This window comes from Mustela putorius, unplaced genomic scaffold (genome assembly GCF_011764305.1).
Source record: "Mustela putorius furo isolate JIRA1106 unplaced genomic scaffold, ASM1176430v1.1 tig00003834_pilon_pilon_pilon, whole genome shotgun sequence".
NCBI lineage: Eukaryota > Metazoa > Chordata > Mammalia > Carnivora > Mustelidae > Mustela > Mustela putorius.
This window is the reverse complement of record NW_025421987.1, coordinates 38,921,874-38,947,174: the sequence shown is the minus strand read 5'-3', so window position 1 is coordinate 38,947,174 and position 25,301 is coordinate 38,921,874. Positions and strand designations below refer to the sequence as shown.

The 25,301-nt window shown below is 37.0% G+C and overlaps 1 protein-coding gene across 5 annotated transcripts in view; it reads right to left on the bottom strand.

Moving 5' to 3' along the window:
- Positions 1-906: 906 nt before the first annotated feature.
- The window catches only part of ATP6V1A (ATPase H+ transporting V1 subunit A), a 61,131-nt gene continuing 36,736 nt past the window's right edge, over positions 907-25,301 (bottom strand). For all 5 annotated transcript variants that reach the window (XM_004761426.3, XM_013060916.2, XM_013060914.2 and 2 more), the window contains 10 exons: positions 25,044-25,195; positions 21,156-21,318; positions 20,519-20,627; positions 14,950-15,072; positions 14,742-14,856; positions 13,697-13,760; positions 11,894-12,097; positions 8,168-8,262; positions 6,676-6,847; positions 907-3,263 (listed from right to left, as the gene is read on the bottom strand). In XM_004761426.3, coding sequence (XP_004761483.1) covers positions 3,171-3,263; positions 6,676-6,847; positions 8,168-8,262; positions 11,894-12,097; positions 13,697-13,760; positions 14,742-14,856; positions 14,950-15,072; positions 20,519-20,627; positions 21,156-21,318; positions 25,044-25,195 — 1,290 coding nt within the window. In that variant the 3' untranslated portion in view covers positions 907-3,170. The remainder of the gene's footprint in view (positions 3,264-6,675; positions 6,848-8,167; positions 8,263-11,893; positions 12,098-13,696; positions 13,761-14,741; positions 14,857-14,949; positions 15,073-20,518; positions 20,628-21,155; positions 21,319-25,043; positions 25,196-25,301) is intronic.

Sequence of the window (25,301 nt, the reverse complement as noted above, 5' to 3'; positions counted from 1 at the left end):
GAGGAGGCTCTTAGAACAACTTCAGTGGCATTTTATCACAGCCCACTTGAGAAAGTTACTTTCCTTCTCTGTGCTCTTATATTGTAGCAATACATTAAAAGAATAACCTAAAGATATTGGGATACTATTACCAAGTAGACTAAAAATTACCCAAACATTGTATAATGAATAAGCTTTCCTATGAATTTTTAAGCATTTCTCTATAAAAACATGGCACTTGATATTAATATACTAATATAGAGTGGTTCATTTCACACTCCTCTTTACTTCCTTGGAAGTTGTTAGAAATACATTTAAAAAAATAAAATGTGTCCTAAGTAACATGTTGTTACATTGGATCTTAAATGATTTGGCTTGTAAAATCATGAATTACAAGGTTTAGTTCATTTGTCAAAAATAGAAATGAGTACCACTGCTCTCCTTAATTCTTTTTTTTATTTTTTTTTTAAAGATTTGTATTTATTTATTTGACAGAGAGAGATCACAAGTAGGCAGAGAGGCAGGCAGAGAGAGAGAGGAGGAAGCAGGCTCCCTGCTGAGCAGAGAGCCCGATGCGGGACTTGATCCCAGGACCCTGAGATCATGACCCGAGCGGAGGGCAGCGGCTTAACCCACTGAGCCACCCAGGCGCCCCTTCTCCTTTAATTTTTAAGTGGACTTTTAGAAACCATTCACTTTTCAAATCTGAAGTAATGTTCAGGATGGCATGAGATTCTGTGTACTAACTACACTTCCAAATCATACGGGTATATGATTATAGGACTTTTTGCATTCTATCGCAAGGGCTCAGACTCAATTTCATGATCTTAATAATCCATAAAGAGAGGGAGGAACAAAAAATTTTAAAGGTCATACTGAAAACAAAATAGATGGCATGTTTTGTAGCAAACACACACACGCAAAATGTTAATTTAAATCCACTTTTTATTCTTTCATAGATTTTAACAATTATACACAACTTTGAACATAAAGATAGTGAAATCTCAAGGATAAGGAGGCAATATATATGGCCTCTTCTATTCGTTCTTCAAGATGGAAGGAAATTTCCAAAGGGTACAATGTGTGAGGTTTAACACTGGAAAAATACATATGAAACTTGTTTAACTGGCTCCACTCAGGACCAGGCATAGCACAATAAATATAGAACTGCATCATCTTTTTAAAAGATTGTTGTAATTTTAACACATTCTTACCAAAGAAATATGATCAGTGACCAATTTGAAATTCTACAACACAAAGGTGGAGGGACACTTACAAAGAATATCAGAGCATCTTCTCTAGCATCTTCACTCCCATACAACAACATTCTTAGAAGGGAGTAGGAATTACATCGTAAATTCAGAACGACAAAAAACAAACTTGGTCAAACTTTCTTCATCATACCATTCATTACTATCACAATCCTAGTTTGCTGGTAGGTTTAAGGTAGGAATAGAACATTTCTGAAATCCTTTTCATTTCCATTGGTCTTCGGGCCTCTGGGTAGGAGGCCACATTGGAAGCAAACTGATAAAGCAGCACCATTAAGTCTGCATCTCAACAAATCACCGCATAATTTTTATCTTCCAGTATTTGGAAAGGTTAAAAAAAAAAGAGAGAGAACTGCATGGAAGAATATCTATCCTGAAGAACAAGCCACTGTCAAAACATGCAATCCGCAAGGATTTCAACACACTATCGCTGAACTGTCTACTCACGGCATCTTTCCTTAACGGACCAAAAGAAACACGTTACCTAAAAATTAAATAATAATATGCTGAGGCATAAAATAAATACTTTATTTATGCTATTATGTTTGGGTATTTGAGATTGTTAGACATGTTCACATACCCTTTCCTCTCCCCAAAGAGGAAACAATGGTGCCAGCACTATTGGTCAGAAAGAGTTAATGAGAAACAGTTGCTCTCAGAGCTGTTCTGCAGTGTGCCTTACACAGACACAGAAATTATTTAAAAACATATACTGAAAAGACAGGATGAAATTATCTTTTTTTCACATGACCCAGATTCTGTCATCAGCAGATGTAAGAATTAATCTCATCCCTATTAAATAGAATGGAAACTGTTATGCTGCTATTGCTACAGATATTCTGGGAAAACTCTTGAGCCGGTAAACTGGTAAACTGGTTGTTCAAAAGTTCACGAAACAAACAAACATGCAAACACGTGACACATATCATTACCTTGTAAAAATGCAATGCCATTCTGGCCCCAAGCATCACTACAGTCCAGCTGGTCCTTAATGGTGCGAACAGCCTTTAACCACACTGAACCCCTTCTCGGTGGCATTTTACCCACCCCCCCATGAGATTCTCAGAAGCTCAGGCTTCTAAGACATTTGAGAAAAAGAAAAGGGTGTGATGTGATTCAAGTTCCCAGTGATTGTTTTAAATGTGATTTTAAGAAGAATTTCCCGGTAATGCAGTAGTATAGTCCTTGATACTGAACTTTTCACACTGAAATACAATATGCTTTAACAAGAGGATGTTTAAGTTTGACCACCTGGCTCCTTTACCACTTTTTTGGAGGGTACTGATTCATAAACTGTGCTGAGTCCCACAAACGCCTGTTTCAAAAACAGTAGAGTTTCCAACAGTTTCCTATAAACATTCCTGATTTATACTGGGGGAAGCAATGCATAATTGGAACATTAATCATTCACGTTTTAAAAAAAGCAGTTATATCCTGCAAAGCAGTTACTTAGCAAAACGCTAAGCTGCGAATAACCTTACCACACAGATATTGAGTCATTTCACAAAGTTACCTGTCAAAATGTATAGAAATCTGGCCTTCCATTCCAAATCTATTGCAAAGAGAGTACATGCAGTAGTCCTGTTTACAATTTAATGGCAATGAGGAAAGGGTAAACCTAGGACAAGGAGAGATGTCACCCTACAGACAAGTTTACAGTAGTGTAGCCATTATATATCATATTTACTACATTCACCACTTCGGAGAAAGGATCACGGAGGCCCTTCAAACACTGGAAGAAAGGAATGTTTGTTTTATATAAGACCTACCAGGTAAACAGGGAAACAAATGGTAACACACACAGGCACTAGCCTCGAAGCTGCACAATAAGGAAGCAAAGGGTTTGGCGATGAGAAATTTAGGAAAATGTACACATACGAGACGAGCTTGCTCAGGAAAAGAAGGAAAGAAATCACAGTTCTAATCTTCAAGGCTACGAAATGCGTTCTGCATATCTTCAAGAAGTTGTGCATAGTCGGCCTTGATCTTTGCCTCACCATCTTTCACTGGATCCTGAAAAAAGACAGGACAGAACTCAATTTGCCTTTGGAAAATAATTTTCAGGACAGGTAGTTAAGTTACTTATATTGAACATATTTTCAGTATTAGGTAAATGAGGTATACTGGCAAAACATAGGAAGGAGTCAAAATTATCCTTATTTTCCTTTAAAGTAAAAATGTATGGAAGGAGGAATACCCCAATCTGTCAGAAAGAAGACAAAATTTTGATTCCCCTGAAACTAATAATACACTATATGTTACCTAAATTGCATTTAAATACAAAACTTAAAAAAAAAAAAAAAGATAAAATTCTGCTTTTGTATATGGCTTGCTAACTGTATTCAGTGACCAATGGATTTATCCTCAACAATATGCAATGTAAGAGGGAATTATACAGTATCACATATTAGATTCATTCTACTGCATGTACATGATAGTTGGAATTAATTTAGCCAAAACATAATTTATTGTTCAAGGTCTTATAGTATTACATTGGCACAGGAAATAAAATTTCTAAAATAATCTTAAAAGGCAACACATTTTAAATCCCTATGGAAAACAACTTAATTGAGCAGTATGTGTAAAAGAAACTTTAAAATATTTAAACTCTCTGACTGAATCGGTCTCCTTCTGGGAACCTAATAATAGAAAAATACATAAAACCAACTATATAAATAAAGGGGTCCATAGCAACAACTGGAAATTTCTTAAATACTTAACAATAGGAAAATATCACTCTCCAGCCACAAATAATGCTACAGAATATTCAATGACAAAAAAAAAAAAAAGAGTGGCGCCTGGGTGACTCAGTCAGTTAAGCGGCCAACTCTTTATTTCTGCTCAAGTCATGATCTCAGGGTCCTGGGATTGAGTCCTGTCTGGCTCCGCACTTGGTAAGGAGTCTGCTTGAGTATTCTCTCTCCCTCTGCCCCTTCCTCACTTGCGCTCTTGCTCTCTCAAATAAAGAAAGAAATTTTTAAAAACAAAACAAGAGCTTAAAAAAAAAAAAAAACCAAGTTGTCAATCTGATATACTGTACATGTAAACAGGAAAAAGATTCCACCTCGAATCACACTACCAGAAATCATCACTACATTACTATTGAAAATATATATTATAGTATATATTATATATATTATTACTATTGTAATAGTAATAATACTATATTGTATACATAGTACATATTACTAGAATAATATATAATAATATACTATATATTATGCTATATTACTGTTGAATATATTTATATTATATAAATATATAAATATGATATATATTCATATAGTCAAATATTCATTCATGTATTCAATATACATTCAATATGTATTTATTTTAAAAGAGAGGTTTTCCCCTTAGTTCAGAAAAAGAGGAGGAGGTCCACTCTCACCACTTTTTAGAAATATTTATTTATTTGAGATAGAGAATGAGAGCAAGTGAGCATGAGCTGGGGACAGAGGGAGAGGAAGAAGCAGGTTACTCACTGAGCAGAGAGCCCGATGTGGGGCTCCATCCCAGGACCCTGGGATCAAGACCAGAGCCAAAGGCAGACACTTAACTGACTGAGCCACCCAGGCCCCCTGATTGCATATATTTTATATCATCTTCCTATGAATGTATAATTTTATTTTAGTATAATTAATATATAGTATTGCATTAGTTTGGGGTATATAATATAGAGATTTTTAAAATCTTTTTTAAAGATTTTATTTATTCATTTGTCAGAAAGAGAGAAAGAGCACAAGCAGCAGGAACAGTAGGCACAGAGAGAAGCAGGCTACCTGCTGCTCAAGGAGCCTAATGACCTGAGCCAAAAACAGATGCTTAACTGACTGGGCTGCCCAGGCGTCCCATAATAGTGTACCTCTTAATCCTTTTCACCTGTTTCACTCATTCCCTCAGCCATCTCCCCTCTGGCAACTACGAGATTGTTCTCTATATAAAAGAGTCTGTTTTTTGGTTTGTTTCTTTTTTCCCTTGTTTGTTTTGTTTCTTAAACTCTGTAGGAGTGAAATCATATGGTATTTGCCTTCCTCTAACCAACTTATCTCACTTAGTATTATACTCTCTAGATCTATCCATGTTGCAAGCGGCAAGATTCTACTCTTTTGTATGGTTGAGTAATATTCCACAGTATGTATGTGTGTATCATATTTTCTTTACCAATATGAATGTGTAATTTTTAAAAAATAAAATTTGGATCAAATTACAATACAGAATTTTTTGCAACCTGGTATTTTTCATTCATTATACCAGAAGCATTTCCCCATTACCTTTGGATTTTCTTTGAAAAAATATTAATGTCTTTATAATATTCTTGCTAGAATTGTACATGCCATAATTGACCCTGTTCACTTCTGAATGACATTTAAGAAGTTTCATGAACAATCTTTTATATATTCACATAAAAAATCTCTGATTATTGTGCGTCAACTGTACTTCCAACTAAAAAAAAAAAATCTGATTATTTCCTTGGGTTATATGTTCTGAATTAGAATGACCGGACTCAAAGAGTGTGAATATTTTCAAATTCCTGATACACTGAGTGTCTACTTGTACAGATTTATTTTCAACCTATAGTGCAAAACAAATACTATATATATAACACATGGTCAGAAAATCGTTCTCAATTTCTCAACAGGTCATTAGTAAATATTCTTGTATGTCATGACTTAGAAATAAGTAAATACAACCCAATTGATCAACTATTTTAAAAACAATCTTACACATTCAAACTTCTACTGATAATTTCATTTAAGTATTTATGTTGTATACTTAAAAAAAAAAAAGAACTCACCCAGAAGTTAAAAACAGTGTGTAATAGGGGGGAAAAATGATGTGTAATAGGATACTTAGAAGTAAACAGCATAAGTCATTTCAGATGAGCATGGAGATAAGATGGTAATTGGTACCTGAGGAAAAGTAATTGCTCTTCAGCCATGATTTTAGCTCTAAATTGGCTGGCAGTTCAGACAAAAGGGAAAATATGTCAGCATTTATTTTAGACATGACATACTATAATTTTTATCTCTAGAATTCTTATTTGAATGTAAATTTGCGGTCTCTTCTGATTTTACATAACCTGAGCCATGTGTGAAAATGATAAAGGCAAATCCCACACACCAGGTTTGTGAATAAATAGGTTGTCTGTAAAGAGTTAAAAAAATAAAAAGAGGGGCGCCTGGGTGGCTCAGTGGGTTAAGCCGCTGCCTTCGGCTCGGGTCATGATCTCAGGGTCCTGGGATCGAGTCCCGCATCGGGCTCTCTGCTCAGCAGGGAGCCTGCTTCCTCCTCTCTCTCTGCCTGCCTCTCTGCCTGCTTGTGATCTCTCTCTGTCAAATAAATAAATAAAATCTTTAAAAAAAAATAAAATAAAATAAAAAGAAACATTTCCTACTTAAAGAAGTTCAGTAGAAACAAAATATACCTTGAATTTCATGGAGGAAAGTTTATAGAGGATCTCTCCCATGTGCTCACGGATAATGGACCACGTGATTTTATTGTCACTCTGTGCAGTGGTCTCAACAGCTCTACGGGCCATATCATAAAATGCGATCATGTTGGACAGCATCCCGACCGTCTTGTAGAATGGGCAGAACCTAAGGTTTAAGTGAAAATCAAAGTAATTAATAAAAATAAAATCCAAAGTACGTTCATACTTCATCCATAAAATAATGGAGCACTAGCTTCTTTATTTAAATATGCAGACTACTTATATTTATCAGATGATAATAATGAATGAAAAAGAAAAGTGGAAAAGAATTACAATAACTTGAGCAGAGCTTTTGGGTAGAGATGGAAAATGGGGTGGATGGATAGATAGAGTATTTATTTAAAGAGAGAGGTTTATTTTTATCTATTAAAATAATCAAACAGGAAGAACAATCAAACAGTACTGCTATAATCGAACAACTCTCTGAAGGTTTGTTTTTATATAGTGCGGTTAAAAGAATAAGCCAGATGGTAAAATAACAATGTTGCAAAGACTCCTTGTGATAGTGGGGTTAAGGTTAGTAAGTAATAGAAAAGCAGAAAACTGAAATTTCCTAAAGTGAATAGTAGTTCCTTCTCCCATTAACGTATTCATTTTCAGTTACCCACACCTTTAATAATGAGGACACACAAGTTAATATTCAACTTGGATCACATGCATGCTTGTCAACTTTCTGACACATTTAAACACACTTGCATACAAATTTTATGCACATTCTATATTACACTTTCCGAACAATTTTCCTTTGGTTGAGTTATCTTTGTATGGATGGCTGGAGGTTCTTAAGTTACTGATACAGATTTTTGAGGCTTACTGATTATATTGCCATATTTTCTGCTTGTCCTACATTCTAGTAATTTTCCCATGTGTCAGTTCCCTCTTCAGTCCAAATAAGATCTGAGGGAGAAAAGCTAGCCTATGATGAAACGGCTTAATTTATCGAAGTTTAAAGAAACAGAGACTTTAAATAAGTCACAGGAGTAGCAGATGCAAGTGGGACATCTAACAGAGACTATGGCAGAAAGAAAGAGACTAGGACTATTGGGAAACAGAGTAGAAAAGTAGGACACAATTACTTAGGAAAAGAACAGAAGTGGCAGTTCTTACAACAGGCAGTTGTAAGAGGTAGTGAGAAAAGCACCTGAGGAAGGCAATAATCTACATACTACACCACAATCTAATCTAATTAAAGATGGCTGGATAATAAGTGAAAACACTGTCATAACTACACAAATGAATAAAATCAAAGATAAGGGGACATATTCAGTCATTAGATATTTGCTATGAAAACACAAAATAAACCTATATATTGAGTCAGAGTTGTGTCTGTATGAGGGAAAAAAAAGATTTTTAATGTGGAGGCAGCTCTTTCTTCAAAACTCAACAGAATATCCTCAAATAACAAAAGAGAATCAGGATAGGTTACCTGTCATAAGGAGTATATCCATTTTGTTGTAAGAAATCATCTTTGATAAGTTTTGCTACCTCCAGAGTGATTTTATCTGTTTCGGCTAGAGAAGCCTAAGGGGGAAAAAAAATTTTTAAAGAAATTTACTTCTATAATATGGAACTAGTGATTATAATCAATTAAGCAAGCAAAAACTGTATAATGAACACACAATCATCTATCATTAACAAATTCACTTCATAAATGCCTGTTGATTTTATTGTGGTAAAAACATGTAACAAGCTTTCATCTTAACCATTTTTAAGTGTAGTTCAATAGTGCTCAGTATATTTGCATTGCTGTGAAACAGATTTCTCGAACTGGTCATCTTGCAAAGTGGAAACTGTATACCCATTAAACAGAAATTCTCCTTTTCCTCCTCTCCTAGAACCTGGTAACTACCATCCCACTTTCTGTTCCTATGTGACTACTTTAGATGGAATCATACTGTATTTGTCTTTTTGTGACTGTTTTATATCACTTAACATAATGTCCTCAAGGTTCATCCATGTTGTAGCATGTGTTAGAAGTCTCCTTCCAGGGGCCCCTGGATGGCTCAGTGAGTGGGTTAAAGCCTCTGCCTTCAGCTCGGGTCCTGGGATCCCTGCATTGGGCTCTCTGCTCAGCGGGGAGTCTCCTTCCTCCTCTCTGCCTGCCTCTCTGCTTACTCTCTGTCAAATAAATAAAATCTAAATAAATAAATAAATAAATAAATAAGTCTCCTTCCTTTCTAAGGCTGGATAATATCCCATTACATATATACATACCACATTTTGTTTATCCATTCAGTAATCAAAAGATAGTTGGGTTGCTTCTATCTCTTAGCTATTGTGAATAAGTGCTGCTAGAAACATGGGAATACAAATAAATTAATCTTTTTTTGAAACACTTTGTTCACATCCTGTCTTGCTAGCCTAACTATTCAAATTCTGAGTCTTGAGTTTGTTTCAAAAACACCTTCACATTCCATAAACAGTTATTTTTTAATTTTTCTTAAAGATTTTATTTATTTATTTGACAAAGCAGAGACACAGTAAGAGAGGGAATACAAGCAGGGGGAGAAGCAGAGGGAGAAGGAGAATCAGGCTTCCCACTGAGCAGGGAGCCCGACACAGGGCTTGATCCCAGGATGCTGGGATCATGACCTGAGCCTAAGGCAGATGCCTAAAAGCTGAGCCACCCAGGTGGCCCTAAACTATTCCTATAAAAAAAACTACATGGTGTTTATAACTATGTAAATACATGGGGTGCCTGGCTGGATTAGTCAGTGGAATGTGCAACTCTTGATCTTGGGGTTTTGAGTTTGACCTCCACAGTGGGGGGAAAGATTACTTAAAAATAAAATCTTAAAAAAAAAAGAAACTATGTAAATGCAAAGTATAGTAAGCATGTACTCATCTATGCCTGAGTGTTGTTAGAGCTTCTTTAACTATCACTGCCTCAAAAGCTTTAACTTTGGCAATCATTCTAATCAGCCTAGCCAGTAAAGATTTGTTGGAAATGGTGGCAAAGGAACAAGCCGAGTAAGTGAACTGCAGTCTTTTGTCATCTATGTGCAACTAAGCTTCTTAGAGGTAAGGATCAGGTCTTTCTTTTCTTTCTCCTGTTTTTTTTTTTTTAATCCCTTTTATACATTATCCCCTCTTCAACCGTAAGTATTAAATTGTGTATCCTTTTATGTGCATAAATTCATTTTGTATTAGTATTTTAAATTATGTAGAGCAGTCACGTTTGTGTCTGACACTTTTTCAGAACCATCCATGTTGCCGTGTGCCACACAGTTTGCTTCTAGGTCTTTCAGACCTCATTCTCCATGGCATGCAATTTCCCTATTTTTTTTTTTCTTTTTTGAGAGACAGCATGTGAAGTGAGGGGGAGCAGAGGGAGAGAGACAATTCCAAGCAGGCTCCACACCTGGCGCAGAGCCCAGTGCAGGGCTTGATCCCATGACCCTGAGATCAGGACTCAAGTTGAAATCAAGAGTCAGATGGGCAATGGGTGGCTCAGTCGGTTAGGTGTCTGACTCTTGATTTTGGCTCGGGTCAGATCTCAAGGTTGTAGGATTGGGCCCTGTGTTGGGCTCTGCTCTGACAACGGAGCGTGCTTGGGATTTTCTCTTTCCTTCTCCCTCTGTCTCTCTCCCACTCGCTCTTGCTCTTTCTCTGTAAAAAAAAGTAAACAATTATAAATAAAAGTAATGAATTTCAAATACTTCTTCCACATTGGTTAAGATGTCCTTTTTCCATTACATTGGTAAGTTACAATAATCATATTTGCATTACTGAGATAAACTTTACTAGTTTATTTATTTATTTAGTTATTTACTAGTTACTTACTATTTTATTTAGTTTCAGTTTATTTATTTAATTATTTACTATTTACCAGTTGTTTATTTAGTTAGTTTTATTATTTATTTAGTTGAATCATATTTGCATTCCTGAGATAAACTTTACTAGTTGATTTATTTACTAGTTACTTACTATTTTATTTAGTTTTAGTTTATTTATTTAGTTATTTACTATTTATCAGTTATTTAGTTAGTTAGTTAGTTTTATTATTTATTTAGTTGAATCATATTTGCATTTCTGAGATAAACTTTACTTGCTCATACTGTATTATTTTACTCTTTTTAATACCCTGCAGAATCTAGGATTTTGATACCAACATTCATAAAGAAAATTAGCTTGAGCTGTTTTTGGTCTTATATTGTCTTTTCTGGTTCTGGAGGTCTTTGTTTCTACTTCCTCATACTTAGGGCCACAGTACTCATTTATAAATAATGAGTACTTAATATGTGCTAGCTATGTAATAATACTATCATTTGTAGAAAAAGAAATTAGGAGGTGGCTTTATAAATCCTTCTGATTCCTAGCCCTGGTGCTCCTGCAAAAATACAACAGATCCAAACCACACTACCTCTAATTTGGTTGGTGATGGGTACACTGTATTTTAAGAAATAAAAGTAAATCAAGTGTTTTTCTCATCTAAAGTATTAACGAGGACTATACCAAGTGCTACTAAGGATCAAAAAGAATACAAAGGCCTGAACAACTTAAGTTACCCCTCTTGATAGACAATTTTGAAGTACAAGCCCCTCTTCTTGAATCTGGGCAAGATCTGTGGCTATGACCAGAACATAAGACTGAAGTGATATACCAGTTTTGAGACCAAGGCTTAAGAGGCTATTGGATTCTACTTCCTCTCTTTTCAATCAACTCTCTCGGAGAGCCCTAAACTGTCATAAGGAGATACTACATAGAGAGAAAAATGCCCAGCCAACCCTTAGCTATTCCAGCCATCTCAGCCCAAGCACTACATATATGAGGGAACAACCTTTCACATGATCCCAGCCCTCAGTCACCATATGACTGTAACTGTATGAGGGGCCCAAGCAAGAATTCTAATGGTCCATCAACCCCAAAACTACAAGCAGTAAAACACTGTTCAGACTTCTAAGTATTAGGAGTGGTTTGTTACTCAGCAATAGATAACCAAAACAATAATCATTTTTCTGCCTTCCATAACACAAATAGGACCTGCAAATATTTGCCGGATAAAGGATAAGCCAAACTTCTATTAGTTCAAAAAATATTTAATAAGTACTCATTTTGCTAGGCAAGAAGCTGCATATCCAATGTTCTATCTATCCTTGCAACAGACCAGTATAACTCACAGACCTGTCCTCCATGGGACCTAACCACTCACCTTTCCCACAAGCTGTACAATTTCTGCCAGGTCTTCTTCCTCCTGCAGAATCTCCTTAGCTTTAGTCCTCAGAGGAACAAATTCTGTGAAGTGTTTGTCATAGTACTCGTCCAAGGCACGCATGTACTTGCTGTAGCTGATTAACCAGTTGACAGAGGGGAAATGCTTACGTTGAGCTAGTTTCTTATCTAAGCCCCAGAATACCTGATTTAAAAACAAAACAGACAAATACAGTGAAATTTCTTAAAAAATTTTATTCTAAAGTCAGAGTATACACCTTTGTCCAAAATATGCAATTCTATGATATTTTGGTCAAATCATCAATCTTTTTAGTATATCCCACATATAGTTGAAACAGAATACAACTTACAATTAAAAAAATATATTCCTTTTAGTTTCAGGATGGATATCATTTACAAATCAAACTCAAATTGTATCTTAATTTCCTTAGCAGTGTGGCAAATCTGATAGAAGAAAAATGAATGGACTCTATTGAAAACTCATTACGGTCCCATATAAACAGAGAAACCAGAAAGTTCTTACTGAGAGAATAGATTCTTCACTTTGATTAAACATCTTGAAACATTCTGGCTAAATTCAATTCCCCATTAAAGGCCAATCCAGGGCGCGTGGGTGGCTCAGTGGGTTAAGCCACTGCCTTCAGCTCAGGTCATGATCCCAGGGTCCTGGGATTGAGTCCCGCATGGGGCTCTCTGCTCAGCGGGGAGCCTGTTTCCCCCCCTCTCTCTCTGCCTGCCTCTCTGCCTGCTTGTGATCTCTCTCTCTGTCAAATAAGTAAATAAAATCTTTAATTAAAAAAAAAAAGGCCAATCCAGCAAGATCTAACAGTCATTTTTCTAAGGCCAAATGTTCACATATATTTTATGCATTCTTAACTTTGCTCGCCCTTTCCCTGAAATTGAAACTCAAAATGTTAGCAAAATGTTAGTAAACACCTTGAGAGTTATAAATACAGCCTCTGCCATTTCTTTTATCAGATACTGACAGAAACATAAGCAAATATTCTCTTTCCCCACTAACAATACACATACTTACAAATATATCAACATTTATTTTCTTTACAATAGCCCTGAATTGTATACATCTTTCATTTTGGCTTCTTTTGATAGCCAGGTTGACTAGCTATCCACAATTCATGCCTTGTCACTGGAAAAAGCTGCGCAGCAGAAACTATATTTTCCAGCTTGGCTTTTTCATCTGGGTGTGGCCAACTAGAAAGAGTGGGGTGACTGCCTCTGAGCCCAGAGTTCACAGTGTGGGTGTGCCTTCTCCACCGTTTCCCCCATGCCAACCCGATGCAGGAAGTTACCAGGCTGGGTGACAGTGAAGTCCCAAGCTGGAAGGAACCGTGCTCTCTGAATTACTAGTGAGTGGAAAAGAGCCACCCTGCCCTCTAATACAATCATCTGCTTTAGACCATACCATGAGAAAAAAGAAACTTCCACTGAGTTTTTGCCATTATGCATTTTTTAGGCCTATTTGTTTCTACAATTAGGGTTACTCTCACTTAAAGGCTAGTATTATTCTAACTCTAATAAAACTCTGCTATTCTGGATGTATTTTCCACTTAAAGAAATTTAGCTTGTTATAAATCTTGGGCAAAGAGCTAAGAAAGAATGGACAGTATCGAAAATTCTCAGTGACAAAATATTTCTAAAACAGACTTTCCTACTGCTTACTCTTCAGTGAGTAAATTAAATACTTCACGATGATTTAGATAATGACATTAGAGCAGAGTCAGAGTGTAAAACTTCAGAAGTTTACTATGCTAGCAAGACATACCTGAACAATACCAAGAGTAGCAGATGTAACTGGATCAGAAAAATCACCACCAGGCGGAGAAACCCTGTATTTAAAGGGGAAAAAAAGTCATTAGAGATGTTTAAGAAAAGTAACTGGCATATGAAAATAAAACCTGTTTGAAAGTCAGTATTAATGTAAATAACTTTAGAACTAACCTTTATTTTCTTTTTAAGATTTTATTTACTTATTAGAGAGAGAGAGCCACAGAGCACAAGTGGTCCCTGGTGGGGGATGGAGAGTGTGGGTGTAGAACAGCAGATCCCAGAACCTTGGCATCATGACCTGAGCTGAAGGCAGACACTAAACCAACTGAGACACCCAGGTAACCCTAGAACTAACCTTTAGAACTAAATTTTAGAATAAGAGAAACTTACATACAAACATTAATAGAAATCAGTACTAAGTTGCAAATAACAATGGTAACTACTGAACACCTTCCAGTACTAGAAATGAGAGAGATAATCAGTTTCATGATTCTAAACAAAAGATGAAACAGGAAGGAAGAAAAAATTCTAAAAACAAAGTATGGCTTTATGTAGTGATCATAATCTCCACTTTTTTATCCTGATGCAATGTTACCTTAACAGGTCTATAATTTTCTAAGTTATTAAGACATTGTGACTTAAATATGATAAATCAGTTAAGTTGAATAACCAGAACAGGCAGAGAGAACCTAAACATGTACATTGTAAAGAACTCTTTGGGTGACCCTGGAGTGCAATCTTGGTTAAGAACCACTACCCCCAGGGACACCTGGATGACTCAGTGGGTTAAAGCCTCTGCCTTTGGCTCAGGTCATGAGGGGGTCCTGGGATCAAGCCCCACATTGGGCTCTCTGCTCCACAGGGAGCCTGCTTCTCCCTCTCTCTGCCTGCCTCTCTGTCAAAAAAACAAAACAAAACAAAACAAAAAACCAAAAAACAAAAAAAACAACCACTACCCTCAAGAGGAAGCTGAACCTTTTCTCTTTAAAATAAATGAATTTTAATTTTTCTTCTGAAAAGTTAGTGATTGAGATGCTTACGCTCCTACAATGCTGACACTTCCTTCCCTTTCAGGATTTCCCAGACATTTCACCCTGCCGGCTCGCTCATAGAAAGAGGCCAGACGGGCACCAAGATATGCAGGATATCCACTATCTGAAAAATCAAAAAAGAAATTTAAGAGAGGTTCAAAGCCAATCCTAAAAATCCTATCAACCTTCTTACATGATAAGCAATACAAAGACTTACCTGCAGGCATTTCAGCTAAGCGGCCCGAGATTTCTCTAAGGGCCTCTGCCCATCTAGAGGTAGAGTCAGCCATCATACTGACGTGATAACCCATGTCACGGAAATATTCTGACAGCGTAATTCCTAAATTGGGAAGAATATTGCAAATTATAGTTTTACAACGTAGAATCCTGATTTTGTCACCCTTAAGAAAACTTTACAACAACAAGGACATGAGATAGATTGCTAGGTGTTCACCAAAATCTATTCCCCTCTTCTTTTGATTTTGTCACCCTTAAGAAAACTTAACAACAACAACAAGGACATGAGATAGATTGCTAGGTGTTCACCAAAATCTATTCCCCTCTTCTTTTATGCACACAGTTGAATTGTGTTTCCTGGCCTCCTTAATATTTAGATATGACCATGTAGGAGCACCTGGGTGGCTCAGTGGGTTAGAGCCTCTGCCTTCGGTTCAGGTCATGATCCCAGGGTCCTGGGATCCAGCCCCGCATCCGGCTCTCTGCTCGGCAGGAAGCCTGCTTCCTCCTCTCTCTGCCTGCCTCTCTGCCTACTTGTGATCTCTTTTCTGTCAAATAAATAAATAAAATCTATTAAAAAAAAAAAAAAGATATGACCATGTAACTGACCTCGAGCTAACAGAATGAAAGTCAAAGTAATGAGTTCCATCATCAAGCAAGCCACATATCCTTCCATGCTCTTTATTCCTTCTCACTTACTGATATAGAGAGGACTCCCAGGAGCCCTGGAAGTCGTGAGTTAAAAATGAAAGAGTACATTTCAGCCTAGGTCCCAGTCCAGAATGACAGTATGAAAGAAGAGTGAGTCCCCTGACCACTTGAAGAAAACATGTTTTATTGAGCAATGACAAGTTTGGGTTTATTTGTTACCATAACCTAATCTAATACAATACACATTTTAAAAAGTAGGAAAAGACTTTTTCCTTATTCCTTGTTGAGATAATTAAGCCTGAAATTAATTTCCAACCCCCCAAATAATTAGCTTGTTTGGTTATTTTTCAAAAGTTGAAAATGTTATTAACCTGAATAATATTTAATTATCCAGATCATTCTGCTGTGCATTATCAGGTTCCATTTTATTAAATTACTTATAGTAAACCATTTAGAAGAGCCTAACATACAGAAAGAAGTCCCAGGTTCTAGTTTTTGTTCTGTCATCAAATGAAGCTAGCTTCATTTCCCAGTATGGTTTCCTAATCTGTTAAAATGGAGTAGGGGCGCCTTGGTGGCTCAGTGGTTTGGGCTGCTGCCTTCGGCTCGGGTCATGATCTCAGGGTCCTGGGATCGAGCCCCGCATCGGGCTCTCTGCTCCGCGGGAAGCCTGCTTCCCTCTTTCTCTCTCTCTCTCTCTGCCTGCCTCTCTGCCTACTTGGGATCTCTGTCTGTCAAATAAATAAATAAAATCTTAAAAAAGAAAAAAATGGAGTAACTCTTGCTCTATCTGTATAAATCAGATGAGATGATACATATAAACATCCTCTGAAAAGTACAATATATTATACAATTAAGATACTAGAAAATTATAGTTGTTACTACACTGTAAGAGTCCCAAAATCTAATGCCCTGATTCATTTTATCAGTAAAGAAACAGAGGCATATATAAGTAAAACAAAATGCACTAAAAAAGTTCAGCACTTTACTATTTATCATATTATATCTTTCAGAATAAGAAATACTGATATCTAAGTCTTCTAAAAAGATGATTCCATGGTCAAAATCTTAAAAAAAAAAAAAAAACTTCTCATTATTGAGGCTTAAAAAAACCACATTGGGGCGCCTGGGTGGCTCAGTGGGTTAAGCCGCTGCCTTCGGCTCGGGTCATGATCCCAGAGTCCTGGGATCGAGTCCCGCATCGGGCTCTCTGCTCAGCAGGGAGCCTGCTTCCCTCTCTCTCTCTCTCTGCCTGCCTCTCTGTCTACTAGTAATCTCTGTCTGTCAAATAAACAAACAAAAAAAAAAACAACAAAAAAAAACCCCACATCTGTCATCAAATATTCCAATGTGATGATAGGATCAGGTCCTTTCTTACACCAGCATGGCTACATTTTCAGTCTCTGTGATGATGCTCATTAATGCTTGTATTAGAAAGACTTAATGGAAGAGACAGAGACCAATGAGTAAACTTCAAAGGAGTTTCACAGACCTAACGATATCAGTTCCTAACAGTTAAAAAAACAACACCTCAGACAAAATCAAAAGATGAACAAACTGGGAAAACACTGGCAACTCATGACAGATAAAACGCTAATTTCAAAGCTTTTATAAATCAGTAAGAAAAAGGAGTCCTATCCAAAAGGAACATGGACAGAAAACAGTTTTCAAATGGTTAATACAGAGAGGAAAAACGCTAGCTCAGGAAAGAAATACAGACTGAACAGGTACCTAATATAAAGCAGGGATAGTAAAATGCAAATTGACAAATCTAGGTACTGAGAAAATCAGCGTTCACTGCAATATTCCTTCAAATGTCTATGTGTCTGATAATTATTGGTAAAGATATGGAGAAACAGAACTCTTTTTTGCTGTTAACCCTTTTGAAGGGCTATCAAAATAAAAAATCTACATTAGCTGTTGTATGCTTGGCAATTTTACTTCTACAAATTTACCTTACAAAAATGGGCAAAGAAATGTGCATAAAACATGAAAAGAACTATAAAAAAACACACATAAAGATGTTTTAGTGATACAAGGTTTGTGATAGCAAAAAAAGATCAATAATCCAAGTGTCTACAGAAAGATGCTGGTTAAATCAGTTATGATGTAGCCATACAGCTGGGATACTGTGCAGCTATTTAAAAGAAGAACTCCTGTCTTAAGATAGATGAATCTGTCACTTTCTCCTTCTCACACAAGTTAATCACCAAACAAGGAGAACAAGAAATATAAATATAAAATTATTGGGCACTTAGGTGGCTCAGTGGGTTAAGCCTCTGCCTTCAGCTCAGGTCATGATCTCAGGGTCCTGGGATCAAGTCCCGCATCGAGCTCTTTGCTCGGCATGGAGCCTGCTTCCTCCTCTCTCTCTCTGCCTCTCTTTTTTTTTTTTTTTTAAAGATTTTATTTATTCATTTGAGAGAGAGACAGTGAGAGAGAGAGCATGAGCGAGGAGAAGGTCAGAGGAAGAAGCAGACTCCCCATGGAACTGGGAGCCCGATGCGGGACTCGATCCCAGGACTCCGGGATCATGACCTGAGCCGAAGGCAGTTGTCCAACCAACTGAGCCACCCAGGCATCCCTCTGCCTGCCTCTCTGCCTACTTGTAATCTCTCTGTGTCAAATAAATAAGTAAAATCTTAAAAAAACAAAAACAAAAAAAAACAAAACTCTATTACTAAAAACAAGGGGATACGTTTAGTCCCAAAACACAATCATGAGGAAAGCCACCTAAATGAGGTAAAACCCAAACAAGAATTCACAAGAAGCTGGACATCTCAGATTAAGTCTCTGCAAAACAGGGGCAAAACCAAGAATCCTTTGTCTGGAACACTGCACAAGGGATACAGATTCCTTGGATCCAGTCTGACATCAAGCAGCAGGGAGATGGTGACAAACAAAATACATGTAGGCACTCCTCTACAGTAAGGAAGAGTAGATGAGGCAGGGTAGAAGAAGGAATTCACTGTTAAGTGACTTTGCAGCCGTAGATTTCTGTGGTAGAAGAGAGGAGCAAAATCACTTACTTACACAACTCCATGCCATTACAAACTTCACAGATTCCCATGAAGGAATCCTGCCATGCCCTCCCATCTTTAAGGTAATAGTTAACAATACACATCAGCACAGGAACTACACAAAAATATAGAAGAAAAAAGACAGAAGAGCAAATGCAATGATGGTCAAAGAACCGATGATAGCTGTGGCCATGCTTAATTAATGAAAGAAAATATTAATAATGCATCCTACCACAAAATAAAATCTCAAGAAATATACAGTAAGCTCAGAAAAGAGGTTTCATGAGAAAGCAAAACTCAACAAAGAGCTGGAAGAAAAAATAAAGCCATTACAGAAATGAAGGTTTCATTAGAAGCAAAGCAAATAATAAACCCTGATTATCCTGTGAACAAAATGGACAAAAGGCTAAATAAAAAGGATCAGAGAGAAAAGATATGCGTGGAAAATAGACAAAGGAGACCAGTATGTCTAGATAACCATAAGAGAAGAGAAAAAATTTCAGAAACAATTCTTGAAATCTTCCCCCACTGCCAAAACAGACATATTCATTGGTTGAAAAGGTAAGTATGTTTCAGGGAAAATTCACCAAAACTATCAATACTAGCATATATCCTAATAAAGTTATAAAACTTAAAAGAGAAATTCCTTTGGGCAAAAGAAAAATCAGTAATAGAAAAAAAAAAAGTTCAGTTTCAAATCTTTACCTGGCATTTAAAAAAAAAAAAAAGATTTATTTATTTTGAGAGAGAGAGAGCTCACATGAGTGAGCACACCAGGAGAGGCAGAGGAAAAGGGAGAGAGAATCCCTAGCAGGCTCTGCACTGAGTGTGGAGCCTGATGTGGGGCTCAATCCCACAACCCTGAGAAATTAATCTGAGTCAAAACCAAGAATCCAAGGTCAACTGACTGTACCACCCAGATGCCCCCCTCTCCCTAGCTCTTAATGCTAGAATAAGAGGTCTCAAGGAAACAGATATTGATACAAAATACTTATACCCAGCCAAACTATTATTAAAATTTAAAGGCAGTGGAGAGGGATCTGACTGGCTCAGCTGGAAGAGTGTGCAAGTCTTGATCTTGGGGTCATTAGTTCAAGCCCCAAATTGGGTGTAGAGATTATTTAAAGAGAAAGGGAAAAAAGAAAGACAATTTAAAGGCAGTGGAAAAAAAAAACTTATGAAGAAAAAAGAATCTATGGAATATATTTTTCCTGAGCCTTTCTTGAAGGAACTTCGTAAAATCAGATTTTAGCCAACCATGAAACGAATGGAGAAACTATAGCCAAAGGACTGCTGTGGAAACTAACTCCATTTTATTCTAGGTTTAAGGCTAATACAAATATTGTATGTAGGGTTACACAACAGAATGTGAATACTATAAATCCTGAAAATGTAGAAATAAGAGTACCAAAATCTGGGACAGAAGTGGGAGCAAAAAGTAATACATAAACAAATGGATTTTCTTATCTTTTATATCCAGCCATCAAGATATAATTCAAAACTGATAATTCAAGTTATAGAGATTCAGATATATTTGGAGTTAGAGCAATGGTAAAACATGTAATAAAAAAAACAATAGTAGATGTGTCATTTATGGTCATGCTAGCTTTAAACTTATGAACAGATATAAACTGCCTTTTTTTTCTTTAAAGATTTACTTTAGAGAGAGAAACAAGAGGGTGAGTGAGTGGGGGGAGGGGCACAGAGAGGAGAAGAATCCCAAGCTGACTCCCCACCAAGCACAGAGCCCAGCATAAGGCTTGATCCTAGGACCTGAAATCATGACCTGAGCCAAAATCAAGAGCTAGACTCTTAACCAACTGTATCACCCAAGTGCTCCCAGATGTAAACTGCTTTTATTCCAATTCATATACTCACCAGTATAAATAGAAGCTTCTCTAGCAGCAACAGGCATATTGGAGGTATTGGCTACCAAAGCTGTCCTCTTCATAATTGATTCCACCTTACCATCAACTTCCATTGTGAGCTAGAGACAAACAATCTATTTTGATCCTCTAATTTCCAAATAGAATATTTTAGTCCCCCATTTTTTTTTTTTACAATTTACCCATACTTAATTCATTTTATAATCAGTTTTCCTGAAGTAATATTTCCCATCACTCCAACCCTTTCTCCCTACCTCACTGTGCTGTAAGAAGACAGACATTATTTCTATTTTATAAATGAAATCTATTATTTTATGGAAGAAGGAATATTAGTTTAGCAACCTAATAGATCATATAAAACTGATATAAAGTTCCCATCCATAAATACTTTGTCTATTTTCTCTCCACAACACCGTGAAAAGAAACTTTAAAGTATCTGACTGAAAAAGTCAAATTCCTTTCCTTGAATATAAAAATTGAATCACAAATATAATTAGAAAATTCCTTAAGAGATCCTTGACAAATGAGAGCCTTGCTCCAGATCCCACACAAAGCTTTATTAATTGCCACTGAAAGTTGATTAGTGGTATTTTCTCTAGAGTAACATTTGAAGCTTTATATATACAAACCTCTGGAAAGTCGCGGAGGACTTCAGACATCTCATTTCCTCGTTCACCACATCCTACATAGATGATCACATCACTGTTGGAATACTTGGATAGGGACTGTGATATCACTGTCTTCCCGCAGCCAAAAGCCCCCGGGATTGCAGTAGTTCCTCCCTGTACACATCTAAGCAAAGAAGACAAAGTGGATAACTTTACTTGGTAATAAATACTAACAAATAAAGTAGGTAAGTGACACAGAAATACAAGTTAAGGGAAAAAAAGCACTTTGAAATACTTTCATCTGTATCAATATCTATTTATAACTATATACACAAAGATAGATACACAGCTACAGATACAAAAATTGCTTCCCCAACTGATAGCTATAACTGCATTTTTTTTATTATCATTAACCATCTCTACCATCTTTAATAGTTAGAAAGTAAGAATATAAGCCAAAACGTACCTGGGGAAAAGGAATACAAAAATAAATAAAACAGTATTAATGATCTTTGGAATGCTTATATAAATAAGTTTATGAAAGTACAATATAGGAATTAAAGCTAAAAGACAAATTTAAACTAATTTACTAAGTAGTCTTCTGATGCAAAAAATAAGACCTAAGAAAATCATATCCTGCCGTAAAGGTTAATGAACAAGGACTTGTATTAAGGTGTCATTGTCAATCCCTCTTTATGCATTGCGTAACTATTTATGAAGTACTTCCCAGGCATTAAACTCTGCTTGGAGATACTGGAGAGACACCAGCAAATAAGATAGCCACGTTTCTGTCTGCACAAAGCCCACATTCCAGCAGGGTAAAATGAAGAGGCAGCTGGTGATTACAGTGCCATTTAGCAGCTACGTTCGAACTTTCCCTATGCAGTGGTACCAGAGAGTGAATCACCCTTAGGGGCAAAGGAAAGTACATGTTGTGGTGTGTATCTGTGTCTGTGTCCGTGTATGTGTGTGTCCGTGTGTGTGTATGCAGGTACAGCAGGAGGGTGTGGGAAAAAGAAATGAAATGTAATGCTAAGGAAAATGTCTTTGTAATATTGTGTTCTACTATAAAATTCACAGAAACACCATAGCCTTAATAATAATGATAGACTGGGACGCCTGGGTGGCTCAGTTGGTTAAGCAGCTGCCTTCGGCTCAGGTCATGATCCCAGCGTGCTGGGATCGAGTCCCACATCAGGCTCCTTGCTCGGCGGGGAGCCTGCTTCTCCCTCTGCCACTGCCTGTCATTCTGTCTGCCTGTGCTCGCTCTCTCCCCCTCTCTCTCTCTGATAAATAAATAAAATCTTTAAAAAAAAATAATAATGATAGACTTCTTCAATATAAAACTAATATGCATTAGAAAGTTTTTTCCCCTTCAAACTTTTCAATGACTTCAATCAACTGAGTCCATCTCTCAAATCACTTTTAACTTGGGCGGGGAGGCAGGGCTGGGTGTGACCCAGTTTGGAAATTCAACAATTCAGTGTGAAAAGTGCTAGCACAGAGAACATCCAAGGTGCTATGGGAGAACACAGCAAGGGATACAAAGTGCGACACTGGATTGGAGTGTGATTAGGAGATCCTTCCGACAGTAGCTAAGACCTGAAGGGAAACAGAAATTAGCCAGATGAAAAGAAATAATGTTCCAAGCAGAGGAAACAGCATATCCAAAGGCCCAAAGGCAAGAAGGAGCACTGCTTGAGGAACTAAAAGTCCCTCAGGATACCTGGCAGATGATATATATGGTGCTAGGGCAGTCAAGTGGCTGAGATACTGGAAAGTTAAGTGACAGCCAGATCACAGCTGGTTTTGTAAGGAGTTATGGAGTATTTGTTTGAAAAGCAGTGAAGTGCACTTAGAGGTTTCAAGCAAAACAGTGCAGGACCAGATATGTTTTAGATGGGTCATTACATAATATGGACAATACTTAGAAAGAAGGCAAGACTGAAGAGAAGTATGATTAAAATGTGATTATTGCAAGAATTAGGGTAGAATCCTTTATAAAAATCATGGAGTAGGGATGAAAGATATAGATTTTTAAATGTCCAGGTAATAGACTAAAAGCACTTTTCAATAATTAGGTGTGGGCAGGTAAGAATGATCATTGAGAGGAGTCACAGATTTCACATTTGGCATTTTACCAGATGGATGACAGTGACATTGGTTCCAAGAGACAACAAAAAAAGATGAGCAACTTTCAAAGAGTGGTGATTAAGATAATGATTTTAGCTATGAACATACTGACTCTGAGGCACCTCTAAGGCATTCAAAAAGAGAGGTATGAATAGAAGTGAATATTTGAGTGTGGAACTCAGGTGAGATCTGGGAGGAAGATACAGATTTGGAAGTCATCATGTTAATATTTAATATTTAATCATGAGTGTGAAAAAACTCTTAATATCAAAATTAAGGGAGAAGGGACCTGAAATAGAGAATAAGAACTTGTGGACAGAAGCTAATAGGAAAAACAAAGAAAGAGGATATTTCAAGGAGAAAGGAGTAGAAAGCAATATCTGAAGTTACAGGAATCAAGGAAATACTAAAGCTTATTTATTGAATTATCAGTACAGGAGTGAATGATATTAGGGAGAGTAGTTTCAACTAGGTGGGCAACATGAATTAGAGTGGGAAAAGTGGAGATGGCCAATTTATTTTTTCAAGAGGTCTCGCTATGAAGATGAGGAGACAAGCAGTGGAAGGTAGAAAGGAGTAAGGGGTGGAAGGTAGACATTTTTTTCATTAGATGGGAAATAAAGGGAAGATAAGCTTGAAGCTTATATAAAGGGAGATAGCCTAAAGTGAGGTCTCTGAGGAGACATGAGGTAGGATATACTCCAGAAAGAGGAAAGGAAGAAGGAATCAATGGAAGTGCACATTAACTGAAGGAGTTTCAAATGTGATGGCCTCTAAGTTCTCTGTGAAGGCTCTAGCATGATCACTTTTTGCCAAACAAAGAAGGAAGAATGGAGCTGAGGCTTTGACACAGGTGTAGAGGTCTGAAACAGCTGCCGAGTAGAGGAGGAGAATGGTAAAGAGGGAAATGCTGGACGTGACCCAGCAGTGATGTACTAACTTGCACTGGTTATCTGATTTTCTCAGCAGCCTGTGTGTAGACCTGAGGGAAGGGGATAGCTGGACGGATTCACAGCTGGGAAGCTGCCGGGAGGGATGTTGCTAGGTGTAACAAAAACAAAAGAACAAGAAAATTCAGTATCCCGGCAAATATGCAGAAAATTGACAGACTAGTAAGCTTAAGCTAGATACTGAAGGATATGGAAACAGGAGGTACTGACTAATAAGAAGCCACAGGATCGAAGATTTTAATGAGAAATAGCGAGAATAACTCAAAGTAGGTTTCAAGGGTCAGTGGGATGTATGCGGGTTAGTGATCAAGGTTAAAGGAGTTACTGTACAATGGCTTCAGTCATTCCTGGGGATTAAATGATAAAGTCATTTGTTGAAAGTAAAGCAGGGTATGGTGAAGCCTGAGAATTAAAAGAGATTTTTAAACAGTCGAAGAAAATGGCAAAGTGCAGACGTGAGCAGCATGTAGAGCTCGGTTGATTTTAGAAACCATTGACTTATAGTGAATGATACCAACCTACTCATTCTAGGATAACTTAATAAAGATAGTCATATCTTTGGGCACAGATTTTCTTCTGGAAATTTTATTTTTTCAGAAACTTTCAGGAAAAAAAAACCTTTCCTTTTGCAACTGTGAAACAATAAATCTTCAATGATTTGACTCTATAACAAGCACTGGCAATATATGAATATATTTAACTAGTTCACTATTATTTCTCTAGATACATTTATTAATGAATTAGCACAGGAAACCTTTCATCTATAAACCAGTGAAACAATAAACATATATAATCCTGAGGGAAAAAAAACACAGCTCACACTTACGGAAAAAGGGCATCAAGAACCCTTTGGCCAGTCAACAAGGGATGATTAGCTGGCAGCTTCTCAGTGACTGGCCGAACTTGACGTACAGGCCATACTTGTACCATGCTAAACTTTTCCTTTACGCCTTCAAATTCAAGCTCCAAGACAACATCCTATAAAAATAGGGCAGGATGTTAAGTACAGTCAAATATATGAACATTCCTTCCTCTAAAATCAAAGTAATTCCAGATTCCTCTTGGGGGTGGAGAGGTGGTATGT